This window comes from Alligator sinensis, unplaced genomic scaffold (genome assembly GCF_000455745.1).
Source record: "Alligator sinensis unplaced genomic scaffold, ASM45574v1 scaffold240_1, whole genome shotgun sequence".
Lineage (NCBI taxonomy): Eukaryota > Metazoa > Chordata > Crocodylia > Alligatoridae > Alligator > Alligator sinensis.
Window position 1 is genome coordinate 3,439,902 of NW_005841902.1, and position 14,213 is coordinate 3,454,114.

At 38.2% G+C, this 14,213-nt stretch overlaps 1 protein-coding gene across 4 annotated transcripts in view; it reads left to right on the forward strand.

Moving 5' to 3' along the window:
* Positions 1-13,868, forward strand: part of TUT7 (terminal uridylyl transferase 7) — a 40,166-nt gene extending 26,298 nt beyond the window's left edge. For all 4 annotated transcript variants that reach the window (XM_014517347.1, XM_025197664.1, XM_025197666.1 and 1 more), the window contains 11 exons: positions 1,944-2,033; positions 2,112-2,225; positions 2,343-2,420; positions 3,583-3,760; positions 4,257-4,304; positions 4,385-4,476; positions 5,717-5,832; positions 8,709-9,034; positions 11,386-11,462; positions 11,623-11,686; positions 12,820-13,868. In XM_014517347.1, coding sequence (XP_014372833.1) covers positions 1,944-2,033; positions 2,112-2,225; positions 2,343-2,420; positions 3,583-3,760; positions 4,257-4,304; positions 4,385-4,476; positions 5,717-5,832; positions 8,709-9,034; positions 11,386-11,462; positions 11,623-11,686; positions 12,820-12,887 — 1,251 coding nt within the window. In that variant the 3' untranslated portion in view covers positions 12,888-13,868. The remainder of the gene's footprint in view (positions 1-1,943; positions 2,034-2,111; positions 2,226-2,342; positions 2,421-3,582; positions 3,761-4,256; positions 4,305-4,384; positions 4,477-5,716; positions 5,833-8,708; positions 9,035-11,385; positions 11,463-11,622; positions 11,687-12,819) is intronic.
* The last annotated feature ends 345 nt before the right edge of the window (positions 13,869-14,213 follow it).

The window sequence follows — 14,213 nt, forward strand, 5'->3', positions numbered from 1 at the left end:
GGGATTTAGCATGTTTTTTCTTTTCATGATGCAGTAATCATTGTCGTATATCACCTAGTGCCGTTAGATTCTTAGAATCTAATCCACCATTTATCTCTGCCTGGGTAGTCCAATACAGAATTGAGACCTTTAAAGTGGCTATTTCTTATTAAGAAGGTAAACTGTTTAATAATACCAATCCTTGAGTGTTTAGATCTGTCTTCAGGCTTTGGAGGAAAAATAATAACATCCTAAAGAGCAAAAAGACCATTGCCACATGTCTTATGAGCAAGGATTGCTTTGTATCAGGACTATCTGAATTGTCATGAAATAAGTAGATATCTCCTGGACTGCTATGGGGAATTAGGTTGGTAAAAGGAAGAAAATGTTAGCTTAAAGTTCTCTTACTGGCATGTATGTCCAAATTGTATCTGTTTATAGATTTCAGTTTGAACTCTGAGTATGGGTTTTGAAGAAACAAAGAAGTTTGTCAAGTATTAGCAAAATGTTTTTAAACTTTTGTATCAGTGTGTGAGGTAGATCTCAGGAATGCTACTTTGCGATGAAGATTTGTTCTTGAAGGTTACCCACTTGTGTGGATCAGTCAGATAGTTCTTGTATCTCTGGACTGAAAAGATGTGAGTTTGGAAACCATACCAGATATCATCTTCCAGAAACCTTTTGAAGGTGCAGTGTTAGGTTAATGCTTTACTTCTGTCAGATAATATCCTTGTAATGATGCATCTTGTCATTTTGTGAGCGGATAAATGTTAAAAAGTGCTTTTAAGGTCTCCTTAACAGAGCATAACATTGTCGTCTCAATGAACACGTGTGTACTCGATAAAATGTCTTTCTAGTGTCAAGGACCATGCATTTGCTGCTGCTGGGAATGCAGTAGCTGCAGTGTTTGCCTGTGACTTTGTACAGGCTAGATACAGGCATTTAGTTTCTACCAAGAGAATTGCTCTCCTCTCAGTCAAAAGCAGAAGTGTAGAGATGTTTAGATTTTTTTTTCTCCCAGATCAAAAAAAAAAAAAAAAGTAGCTCTGGGTGAGAAATAACCCTGAAACAACCAATGTTAAATCACTCCTAGGAGAATTTCTCTTGGAAGATTGAATATCTGTGTATGCTTTCCCCCAGCTTCTCTCCTCCTGAAGATCAGGAGGCATGGAGCTTGGGGAAACGCTCTTGTGTCTTCCTGAAACTGGGGTTACCTCATAGATTGGGAGGTGAGGTGAGCAGCAGCCACAACTCCCTGCCACTTCACCAAACTTCTTTGACGTAGTCCCTGGTTTGGGGAAGAGGCAGGGGGCTTTGCCAACTCCCTCCAGCTTCTCCTTTCTATATCACTGCCCTGCTGAGTGGCAAAATGGTGATTTTAAAACCTGGTGGCTGGGAGCAAGGCTAATTGCCAGAAGGATGGGCATTTATGGTGGCAGCCTTCCTGGTTCTCCCCTGTGGAAGAATAACTCCCATTCCTTGCACTTTGGGCTGGCCCAGAGGAGTGATGGAAAGATGGGGAACATTCCACCCCTACAGCAAGGCTCTGGGACAAAGCCCTCTTCTCAGCTGCCAGCTTTAAAATTGCTGTTCAGCTGGGCAGTGGGATGGCCAGGGGAGCCAGAGGGACTTTGGAGCAGATATAAGAGGCTTCTCCCAGCCTGGCTCCCAGGTCCTGACCCCTCTAGCTTCCCTTTGCTGCCCACACCACCCAGCTGACCAAGAACAATGCAGAGTAAGGCAGGCTACTGTGCTTTTGCTCTCCCCTCTCCCTGCATTCCTCCAGAGGAGCGCAAGGAGCTGTTCTCCTGCAAGAGAGAACTGGAATGGTTTCCACCATGGAAACTTTCCATGGTTTCCACTTTTATTTTTTCAAAGTTTCCCTCAACAGAAGCTGTAGTCTGCTAACACATTTTCCACATCACTCACTGGTTCCCAGAATTGACTACCTTGTTTATTTACAGGCCCTGCATAACACAAGACTCTTGTCATCTTACGCAGCCATTGATTCTAGAGTGAAATATCTGTGTTATACAATGAAAGTCTTTACAAAGGTGAGTTCTACTTCAAGTATTCTGGAAGTGATAACATCCACAGCAAAAAATTATATCATTTAACATTTCTCTTTCTAGATGTGTGACATCGGAGATGCATCTAGAGGTAGCCTTTCTTCCTATGCATATACTCTTATGGTGCTTTATTTTCTTCAGCAAAGAAATCCACCAGTTATTCCTGTTCTTCAAGAGGTACAGTATGTCAAAAAGTAAATTAGTAGAAGTCAGTTTTTTGGTACACTATTGACTAAAATCTTTATTGAAATATCAAATCTGAACAGCTATACTAACTAGTTACTCTGTACTTAGATCTACAGTGAACCAAAGAAGCCTGAAATTTTAGTTGATGGTTGGAATGTATATTTCTTTGACAGAATAGAAGAATTGGTGAGTATTTCACGTTCCATTTGATATAGTATTATACAAAACAGTTCCCAGTGCTTATAGTGGGCCCCATGGTTTACTCTCCACATGCCTACTTTCATATATGTAACGCTAAAACCATGGCTGCCTATTAGTACTGAAAATAACCAGGACAGCCAAGTCTGTCCATAATAGCCAGCACACTTATTAAAGTATAAATAGTACCTTTGTCATTGACATATGAGGGTAAATGGGTAGCACTATTTGCCCTTCATAAACAGCTGCTCACATCAACCATAGATCTTTAAGTGGTGGGGTCTGCAACTTGCAAACTAAAACTACTTCTGTTAAGACACGTGTTAAAAGTGCAGGAGTTGTAGATCCAATCACTAAAATCACATTTGCCTTTGAATTATACATATGGGAGGAATAAGAAAACATTCTTATAAATAGCACATAAATTAGGGCAAGAAATATACTGTATTTGAAGGAGAAAAGTAACATTTATTTGCAACAGAAGAGTCAGAAAACTTCTGTATAAAAGTACCTATTCATGTTTGTTGTTTTAAACTAATAAAAAAATGCCTAAGTTGTCTCGCATTAGAGAGATATTGAGAGAGAGTACTGCTTACATTTCTAAAGCAGTGTAGGGGACATAGCCAGATAACTAAAAACATTGGACAAATAATGGAAGTGTGGCTAAATATATCTGTTTTTGAAAAAATTGGTCTTATGTCTTCAGACTTTCATTACATAGTTGTTTACATGGAATATATGAAACGTGCATCTTTGTGTGGGGGGAGGTGAAAGCTACAAAACATGAATACTTTGCATTTGATAGTTTGTATTAGGTTTTGCTAACAAATCATTGCCAATCTGCTACATTCCTTTGATGCGTGGCATAACTCTTCAGCTTAATCTCTTAAATTTAGTGGAGTAATTGTGTTTAATGAATACACATCTGCTTAAATTAAATTTTGCCTGCTCTGAAAAAAAATAACAGGGAGAGGGGAAAGAAATTGCTAATATTGATGCTACTTAAATGACCTTTAATTTATTAATATTAGCCTTCAAAATATGAAGTGATGGAAGTGTTTAGAATAGCTTTAAACATGCTTCTGTATTACATTAGGTTGTGTCTGAATCACTGAATATCAGAACAAGATTTTTTTTTCTTCATTTCCAGCCAGCTGTTTGGCCAGACTATCATAAAAATACTGAATCTGTTGGACAGCTATGGCTGGGACTTCTCCGTTTCTACACAGAAGAATTTGATTTCAAAGAACATGTCATCTGCATTAGGAGAAAAAGTCTACTTACAACCTTCAAGAAACAGTGGACCTCCAAATACATTGTCATTGAAGGTAGACATTGAATGCAGGAGTCACTGATACGTGGGGTTACTCTAATATCCATTTGAAGAAATCTGCCTTTTCCATGTGTCTTTTACTTTCTTCCTGTTGGATTAAGAACTACTACTCCTAAATACTTGGAAATTCTTAAATGTTGCACCAGGAACTATGTCATGAAAGTCTGAGAATAATTCCAAAGCTTGTCAGTGCTGGCACTAACATTCTGGCCAGTCTGACCTTGTCATAAAAAAGTCTTCATCCTCATCCTTTCCTCTCCCCTCCCCTGCCCCCAGCCCCTTCATTGCATTTTCAGCATTTCATTCAGATAGGGCCTGTGTCCTTTTGAGTGTGCTCTCTTTTGGTATATACAGAGAAACTCTATACACAAAAATCAGTTTGTAGTTGAAATAGAATGTTGGATGGCTCATGTACATTTTAACTGGTTAGGATCACTTGATTTTTTTCACGCTAGCTTTAGTAATATAATCCCATAACATTCTTTACACAGATCCCTTCGATTTGAACCACAATCTTGGAGCCGGATTATCAAGAAAAAGCAAGTATCCATAAATAGCACATAGAAGAGGCAAGAATCTTGTTTTAGTCAGCAACTAATTTTTTGCTTTCATTTCCTAGTGACAAATTTTATAATGAAGGCCTTTATCAATGGCAGAAGGGTATTTGGTACCCCAATCAAAGGATTTCCTAAAGAATATCCATCAAAGATGGTAAGTGTCTTAAGGATGTGTTGGAGAAAGTGTGCGCGTATCTCTTACTTACCATGAAGCCTTGCACAGAATTCATGGAAAAACAGTTGCACTCTGTTAAGGACTAACACTTTTCTTTCATATTTCACTGGTATCCTAGGTAGTCATGGTTCAGAATTATACTGTAAATTGTTGGATTTTTTAATACTTATTGTGACTTTGCCTAGAAACATTAACTGTGTTGGAGTTTCATTGTTCAGGCTCATGTTACGTTGTCCTCCAGGAAAGCTTAGTCTAGAACAAGGGCTCAATGTTTTTGGGCAGAGTGCCAAAATCGCCCACAGCCTCAACTTGTAAGATGTTGGTGTGCCGAGGCGGACAGCAGGGCAGCCACAAGGGACTCGATCCTTGTTGTGGCAGTGCAGCCTCAGCCCCTTCCCCCACTGTCCACCCCTAGGCACGCATGCCAAACAAAATGCCTTTGCATGCCACGCTTTGGCATCCATGCCAGGGGTATCTTCCCCTGGTCTAAAATATACATGGTTGAGCAGGCTGCTTTAAGAGGGAAGTAGCAGCAGCCAGGGGATCAGAAAGCATCAGACCTTGCAGGCTTATGGTTATAAGCAAGGACTTATGCAGTTCCATAGCTCTGGATTACTGCTAAATTAGCGTGTGGAATAAAAGCTGTGCCTTTTTTGTTTTCATAGGGAACATAGTAGTTGTGTATCAAGTTAGGAAGGCTGTAGTTAATGGCCTTCCACATTCTATAGTGTGGACCACTACATGATACAGATCATTTTCTCACTCTTTCTGGGTAAATCATCCCAGCCCTTTCTGGTGAAAGTGGTCCACTTGTTGTGTTGATGTGGCCTCAGTTTCTAGTTTTGCCTGTATGGCTAGCAGCAGACATTGCATTTGTCCCTGGTCACATTGTGCCTGAGTTTGTCCTGTAACAGAAATGTCCCAGAAACGGTTTGTACACATCACCCTTCCAGTCAGGGTTTAGAGAACAGCCAAATGTACTGCTGCTTTTCTGCTGTTGATTGTTATGCAGTCCTGGGACAGTGGATCAGACACATCGCAATGTCCTGGAACAAACTGTTAGCACGTCTTATCTCATTAACCTTTTTTGGACTCGTTCTGGGATAATGGACATGAATGTCTGAACAGCTGCACTTTTGTCCAAGGGTAAAATGGCTTCTCCCAAGACACACGTGACATTTGTCTGTAGCCTGTAACTTTTTTTTTTTTCCCCTTTTAGGAATACTTCTTTGACCCAGAGGTACTGACAGAAGGAGAACTGGCCCCAAATGATAGGTGCTGCAGAATTTGTGGTAAAATTGGGCATTTCATGAAAGACTGCCCCATGCGAAGAAAGTAAGTATAGTTTTGGGGATGTTTTTTTCTTTGGTACTACAGGTTTCCTTAGATATTTTAAGGTAGATTGTTTTAATAACTTTAGATTTAAAATAATAATTTCACACTGCACATTTTGTTTTAATTCTTAAGCTGAAAATATGTGCCTTTTAACTTTTTGCATTTTTGTGGCTTTTGTTGGATTTCACTGTTATTATTTCGTCATCATCAGAATTGGGTTTTTTTTATAGAAAAAAATATGTTATAACCTTTGATGAAATGTATATTTTACCCAAGGTACTACTCAGCAATTTCAGGGATAATATTTGTTCTGGCCTAAATAAAGGAAAGCATTATTCAGAGAGAATCTGAATGCAAAGATGAATAGTGATGTGCTGGAAAGAGAGAGCTCATGAAAACTTTCTGTATGTTTTTGTTTAATAGCTTCTATTTATAGAATCCTGGAGCTCCCCAGCAAAGGTACCTTTTGTGATGTTTACTGAATCATGCTTCCCATCGTGCCAAAAAGCAAGTAAAGGGCACCACAGCATGACTTTTTAGACACCTTTTCACCAGAACTGAGCCGAGCTTACACACAAGAACAAGGCTTCCTGGACTTGGTAACAGATGTCCAAAATTCAATAAATGCCTTACTGTAGAAAATGAATGCAAAATTGATTTTCTTGGACTTTAGATGGTAAACTCTAATGTCTGCATTTAATTCTACAGAAGCAATTAAGGATTGCAAATCTTAAAATGGTGACATTAAAATAAAAATCCAAGAGGAAATCATAAAAGCTTGTGTGGTTTAGTTGGAGGTGAATGGAAAATTAATTTCTGTTGCAGCCTTAATACCCTGGAAGAGTAAAATCCAGGCCTATAGGGTATTGGCTGTTTGAAAGGAAATAAACAGATTTTTATGTAAACGGTTTGATTCCAGAAGTACTGAGATCTGATGAGAAAGCAGGATGAGTTTTTAGGGGGCTACGTTACTTAGATGTGGAAGTGACAGAAATAAGATCCATAGATATTTCATTCTCTAGGTATGAATACATGCTATTTTCAGTTTCCTGTGAGCAGAGCATAGGTCAATGACTTTCTCCCCCCCACCCCTCCCTTGTTCTAGCTCTAAGAATTTGGGCTGTTATAGGGATGGTCAACCTGTGGCATGCGTGCCATGACACAGAGAGCTGCTATGTGGCATATGAAAACCCAGGCACTCAGTAAAAGCGGCTGGAAGATATGCAGGACACTACTGGGGGATGAGGTGTCAGATGTCACGGCCAAGAGCCAGTTTAACTCTCTTCTAGCTGTGCAGCTGCCACCAAATTTAAGCCTTTGCATCCTTGCTTGCCATATAAAACTGGGGCAGTTGCAAAGCCAGGGAAGTGTTAATCTTGTTAGCTATGACACCTTGCTTGCAGCAGTGTTTCTTTCTCCCACTTTGCACCAAGTACCCACAAGCTACAAGCCCTTCTGTGTTTATTCTGGCCTCCTAGGGTATAGACTCCATGAGGTACTTCTGGGAGTTGGGAAATACAGTGGCGCTCATGGAGGGTCAGGTTAATTTGTGGCATGCTAGACAAAAAGGTTGGCCACCAGTGGGCTATTGCAATAAAGGCTTGTCTAGAGAAAATCATCCTAGTTCAATTGTATGTCTAGTCAGGTTGAAGGCTTGTAATTACACACACACACACACACACACACACACACACACACACACACACACACACACACACACACACAACCCCTTTTCTGAGAAGGCCTTCAACAAACCATAACAAAAATAATTACGTAACTACTTCGAGAAGAAGGAACATCTAATTTTGATTAAATATCCTTTTTTGTACTACAAAGCTTTATAACTTAATTAGGGAATTGATGTGGGTACTGATGTGATACCAAGTTAGTAGGCGATCCATGTGTAACAATGGCTGTAGTTAAGACTATAGGGCAGATTTTCAAAAGCATTTAAGTGGCTTCGGGGTACCAGTTAATTAATTTTGTAATAGATTTGTAGATTTTGAAGTATCATGGGCACTTTGAATCTACTACCCACATTAAAATTCTTTAATGTTGTTAATTTTGGGCCATATTTTTTCAAATGCATTGCGATTGAATAATATCTAACCAAATGTTATCAAACTGGAACTATGGCATCCTTTTTTGTGAAGGATGATACCAGTTTATGGGGAAAAAAAATTAAATTATTTGAGGAGAGAGCATCTTTTTTTTAATGTTGTTCCTTAATTGCAAATCTGACTTGACATAATTTTCCCTAGTCTTGTGAAGTTGTTAATGAGCCATTCTGCTTTTCAGGAGTGTACAGTAAGCCATAACTAAATCCTATATGCTCATAATTACTCAGTCAAACTCTTAATTGTAGTCCTTTATTTTTTAGTATTGTAAGTGGCTGGGATGGACTCATGATTGTGAATTAAAAGTTTTTTCCTTAATATGTCTAGCATTTAGTATGAAACTATGGCCACATTTTTCAAATACATCTCATGATTGAATAATATCAAATCAAATATGGTCCAGCTTGAAGCAGTTAAGCTATGGACTGTGAACTGGAAGCATTTTGTCCAGCTCAAATTCCTAAAAGTTACTACTACTGTTTCACCTATTCTGAAAAGATACTGGTGTTTGTTTGGGTTTCTTTTTCATGATGCTTCTAGTGTACATAATGCCTTTTTTCAGCTGGGCTTTAGCAGACAATTTGCCATGAGTGTATGAGCAAATACTGCTAAGTTCATCCCACCTACGCTTTAATAAAGGGATGGGTGCATTCACTTTTGTTACATGTTTACATGTTGCAGAAATGCTTTTAAAGTTATACTTGTTAATTCTCTCCTATATCTACTAGCATAAAGTGTAATTGCTGTTCTCTTCTGCAGAGTGAGACGGCTACATGATCACGAAGATATCAGAAACCAAAGGTACCCAGAAAATAAAGAGAAAAGAAGTAAAGAGGACAAAGAACTACAAAATAAAACCACAGAAAAAGACACCTCAGTCAAAGAGGGAAAGATGCAATTAGGTGCATCTCAGAAAAACAAACTAGGGAAGGGAACAGTGGAAATGGGAAAAGATAAGAACCCCAGGCAGTCAGCAGAGAAATGGAAACGGCAGGAGGACAGAGACTTAAGAGAAAAACGTTGCTTCATCTGTGGAAAAGAAGGACACATTAAAAAAGAATGCCCACACTATAAAGGACCCGCAGGTAAGAAACCCTGATATGACTCAACGTGAGCACTTCTCAAACAGAGCATATAACTCTCTGAAGTATTTAATGCATTTAGCTAACTAAATGGATCAGGTTTAGTAACTAATGTGTGCTGATCATTCCTGCTTTTTCAGGAAGGTGATAAACAAAAGCCCCACTTCCTTCCTTGGTCTTTCACCTACATTAAATGACATTCTGTACCTGAGAAGGGCTAGACATGATCTCTCTTTCTTTTTTAGAGGGAGGGCACTTGTCCATAACTTTTTTTTTTTTTTTGGCAGCACTCCATTTGAAAACCACTGTTGTGCTGCTGCAGCTTACAAGATAACTCCTTATTGAATAAGGAGTTTACCGGACTCTTAACTTTTTTTTCTTTTCACACAACAGCAACATTCTAATAGTTGTCTCCTATCCATATTCAGGTTAAAAAATAAATAAACAAAACCCACAGTGAAGCACAAAATTAAATCAAGTGCTATTCTATTGTTTTCTCTGTGAGAAACTCCTTGATATGTATTGGGTCGTTATGAGTGGAATAAACGTAACTACTGTCACAGCTTATGTAACACACGTTTCATCTCTTGGTTATGCAGACAGTAAGAGGCTGTGAAACCCTTAAAATTCAGACTGAGTGCTGAATAAACATTGCCATAATAAACACTGGGTTTTTGTTTTTAAACATAACCATACAAATACCGTGTGCTCTGTCAGCATATTCCCCTGTTCTAAGAGCAGTGGCTTTCAAGTGGTCCCTACCAGACCGGGAAGCAAATGAGGCAGGAGCAGCTGCACTTGTCCTACCCTTTCTTTGTCTGACCCCACACACTCCTCCCTGAAACAGGCAGGTAGGACTGTTCCATCTGCTCCGCTTGCCTCTGTTTCTAGAGAGAGACTTTGAGAGTGAGTGTTCTTCCCACAGCCACTTCCCAATCTGACTCTGCAGGTGGAGTTTCACCCAACTGTGGCAGCAGTAGCGCCCACCCTCACTATAGCACCCTTGAGAAGTTCTTGCATCACCCAGGTTGAAAACCTGTGCTTTAGATCCAGAAGACAAGCTCCAGTTAGAAAAAGTCAGATATTAAAATTTTACTTCCCTTCATAATATCTGTTAAATAAGTATCCACATTTAAGATTTTATTTCATCTACTAACAGTAAAAACTGGACCCGCAGCGATCTGTCACAAGTTTAAAAATGTTTTAAGCAATAGAGACTAAACTACTTCTCCCCCCCATAAGTAGTTTAAAATTGCTGCAGATCTGTACAGTTTAGTTCATACTCAGATATAATGTGGCGATCTGTAAAGTTCTTCCAAGTCAGCAGCCAGACAGAAGAAACATTCCTTTTCTTTAATACCATGGGGAGAATGGCTATTTTAGCTGAAAACCACTGATGAGGAATTCCTAGGGTGACACCAAGTATTTCCTCCAACTAGAAGCCAATTGCCAAATTATCTGGATTAGGTTGACATCTCTTCAATCTTTTAAACAGTCAGTGAAAGAGAGTATCAATTCAGCAAAGTGAAGTATGAAGCTGAAGCCTATCCGAAGAAAACTGAAGGGTGCTCTTCAGCTAGCCTCCATCATCAAAAGGAATATCAAACTGAACTGTTTCCTGGGCTAATAAGTTGTCCCATTTGAAATGTTTCTAAGTAGAAACACTAAAAAAATGACACTTGTGTAGAGTATTTTTTAAATGGCCTGGATGTAATAAGGAGTCCTATGCATACAAAAGAATCTCAAAACTGAACTGTCCTGCATAGCTTAAATAAGAATGCCATCTTGGTAGGATACTCGTGAAGCATAAGTGAGAAATTTTGATATCATCCAAGACTGTTGCAGTCCTCCTTTCAGGAGGGAAATTATGTAATTTTAGGTGTTAAAGATTTCCAATAATACCCTTAAATTTCCAATAATACAGATGTGCGTAGCAAACCACCTTAAATGCATAGATGGACTCTCGTCAAATACATGGGTTTGAAATTAGGTTTCAGATCGATGTTTTGCCTGGCTTCTGACCTTCTGAGTCGCTCCATTGGCTCTCCATGTACTGTTGTATGTATTCTGAATTTTTTTTGCTCGCCCTCGGGACTCCATGATCCTCTCCCACATTCGCCCCTTTCACACTCATTTGGCCATTGACATTATCCTCAGTATCTATCCCTTCCCTTGTCTCCCATCTTTTTAATCCTGTACCTGGAATGCCCTCCCAACTAAATATAAGATTACAAGGCACTTGGATAATGTGGTGATAGAGGCCATATAGGTGCTTAAGATAGGCTGATGGAAATTGTTTGTTGCAGTTTCTGATAAGTAACTCTGAGTAATTCTTTATTGTATTATTCTCTCAGGTTGTTCAAAGTCAGAAGTTTTGTGTGGATCCCCTTCTTCACCTGGTGCTGTTAAACATGCTGGTAGACTAAATCAGGTAAATGCCACATAACCTGTTTTCTGTATCACTTCTGTTTAAGCATACTTAACCTGCTCACAGGAATCCACTGCAGCTGGTGTCAAGATTTTAATTGCACCCTTTTGGTTGCATGTTGTAATTTGTATGTTCATTCATCATCACTATGTGTTATTTTTAGGGAATGCTTTTACATGAAGAAAAAAAGAAACAAAAAGGAAAAGTGTTTTTGAGTCCCCAGTCAGGTTGGTAACTCTTTTTCAGTTTAAAAAAAAAAAATCACTTGCTAAAGCTGTGTTTTGGGAACTTAACATGTTCTTGCCCATTATCCATTAACCTTTGCTGATGAGAATTTTGGTAGCAGGGTGCAGTATTTTTTTATAAGTTCTTCTCCCTTCTCTTCCTGTTCTTGACTACTGGAGAGAAGGGAATATGTGCTTTGAAGGAGTGTCTATTAGGATGTACACATAGAGCATTTTACTGTAAGACCACCTCATAGGATGAATGGTCTATCTCTAGAATTTTACATGATCATTTAACTTAGGATGGAGTATTAAAGGAAATGCATCCTTTGATCATACTGGAAAAGGTGAAAGGTGGATAGTTAGGTTCAGAAGAAAGCTTAGAAATTGTCTTGCCATGTAAGCAGGAAAAAGATTCAGTAGGAGGTTATACTTGGACCAGATTAATTCTATATATTTTGTTAGAAGCAGGATGCTGCTGACACAGCCTTGCATAGGTTTCAAACATTTAGTAAGTTATAATTTGAAGAGAAAATCAAGAGGGTTTTTTTTGCAAGTTTCTTTCATTAAACAATTTGGTTTTAAGTTATCTCAGTGTTGAGGTGCTCAACCTGGCACTGTAGTTTTTTGTAGCATGGGTGCTAGACACTTTCAGGAAAGAAAATGAAGTGGTAGTTGGGTAGAACTCAGATTGCTATAAAGTGTCTAAAGCTAAATGCAAGTAATTCCTGAGGACTTGAATTTATTTATTTATTGGTTGTTGTAGTTGAAGGTCTTATCACATAAAAATGTATTGTTTTTAAACAAAGGGGAAAATTACTAGTTTGTTCCAAGTCATTCAAGCCTCAGTCTTCCTACTTAACCCATCTTAGGCTTTCATTAGTGATCATTTAATGCATGAAGTTGTCTTACCCTTGTTTTTGACATAATTTAAAGGGAAAAAAATATAATCATTTAAATTAGTTCATCACTAGGGCTACTCTAGCTTAATCCAAATATGTTGTTGATTTTTTTTTTCTCTCTAGGTTAGACAAGTAAATTTAGAGAGAACCTTAAAATCTCTTTCAAAAAGGTTGTATATAGATTGTTTTTTGGTTCAGTTGCAAATGTAGTAATGTGACTTTTCTTCTATTTAGGCAGTCTTTCCAATAAATATATGACTCAGGGAAAAGCCTCACAGAAGAGGACCCAACAAGAATCATGAGGGACCGAAGCTCATAAAATGCAATACAGACCGTCCATGCACTCAAATTAGGTTTATTTTGGCTAAACCATCTGGATTCACAGGACAGCAGCACAAAGCTATCTTCAACTTAAGTTAAAGAAAACTTCAGTATTTTATTTTAGATTGCTAAAAGGCAAAGCAGCTATGGATTTTAATGCAGTCCTCCAACCATGGACTCCTGCTCTTAAAAGATTATTTGAGTATTTTAATAGAAAGCCATGGTGTTTATATTCATTTACTAGGTAAAACTGGTAGATAAGGGCAGGTACTCAAAATGGACCATTTTCAAGGTTTTATCATTCAACCTGGCCCTAAATGCACTAAAATTGTGTGCAAGCCAAATATAATGTTATATTTTTCTTCAAAAAATAATTTTTTTGAAGGAGGAAATGATATTTATTAATGTTGATTGTTTACTGAATCCTTGTGTAAAAGTGTTTGAAATGTTTGTGGACTACTGCTGTGTTTGCAAACATTTTTTTTTTCTGTGGAGAACTGAAAACATGGACATTTAGTAAACTTTTATGTAAAACCTCTGTGGACAAGCAGTGCCATTGAGTTTGGGTTTTTCCCCTCCTCTGTGATTTTAAGAGAGTTAATTTGCTGCTGTGCTTGTGTACAGAAAAAGACTGAGAAGCAGGTTAGTCCTGTTTAGTGCTGCTAAGAATTTTCTCATGGCCTTCAAAATGCAACAGACAAAATTGCTTTAAGGGAAAAAATAAGTTATATTCAACAATTTAGGGTAAATGCATTTCTTTTTACAAAAAAATAAATAAGAAGAGGATCCATCTGCCAGTCAAGGATGTAATTAGTGTCGTCATCTCAAGTTTTTTCTCAAAGTCCTTCTGGAGTTGGTACTGTACCATCAAACCCTGTTCAGGAAAATAACCAATCCATGGTAAAAAATGAAACCACTGTTATTTATGACTTTGAAATAAAAAACCAAAAGTTCAAACTTTAGATTATCTACCTCTCTTCTTACACTGTACTTACAATTCCCTGTATTTTTGCTACAAGTACAAAATTGAATAGGAGTATAGGAGAATGTAATTCTGCTATGGCTGTTTGTTTAAATAATGTTATATTTAAGATAAATAGTTTTTCAGTGAATCTTAAGATTTTTCAAGGGACCTAAGAGATTTGAGCACCCAACTTCTATGGCGTTTCAAACTCCCTTACGCCCTTTTGAAAATTCTAGCTGTAATATACTCTGAAATTCATTACTTCACATGCTTTTTTTTCTCTCTACCATGCATCAAGTTAAACCTTACCCAGAGACTAACAGAAAATAAATGCAGAGAAATC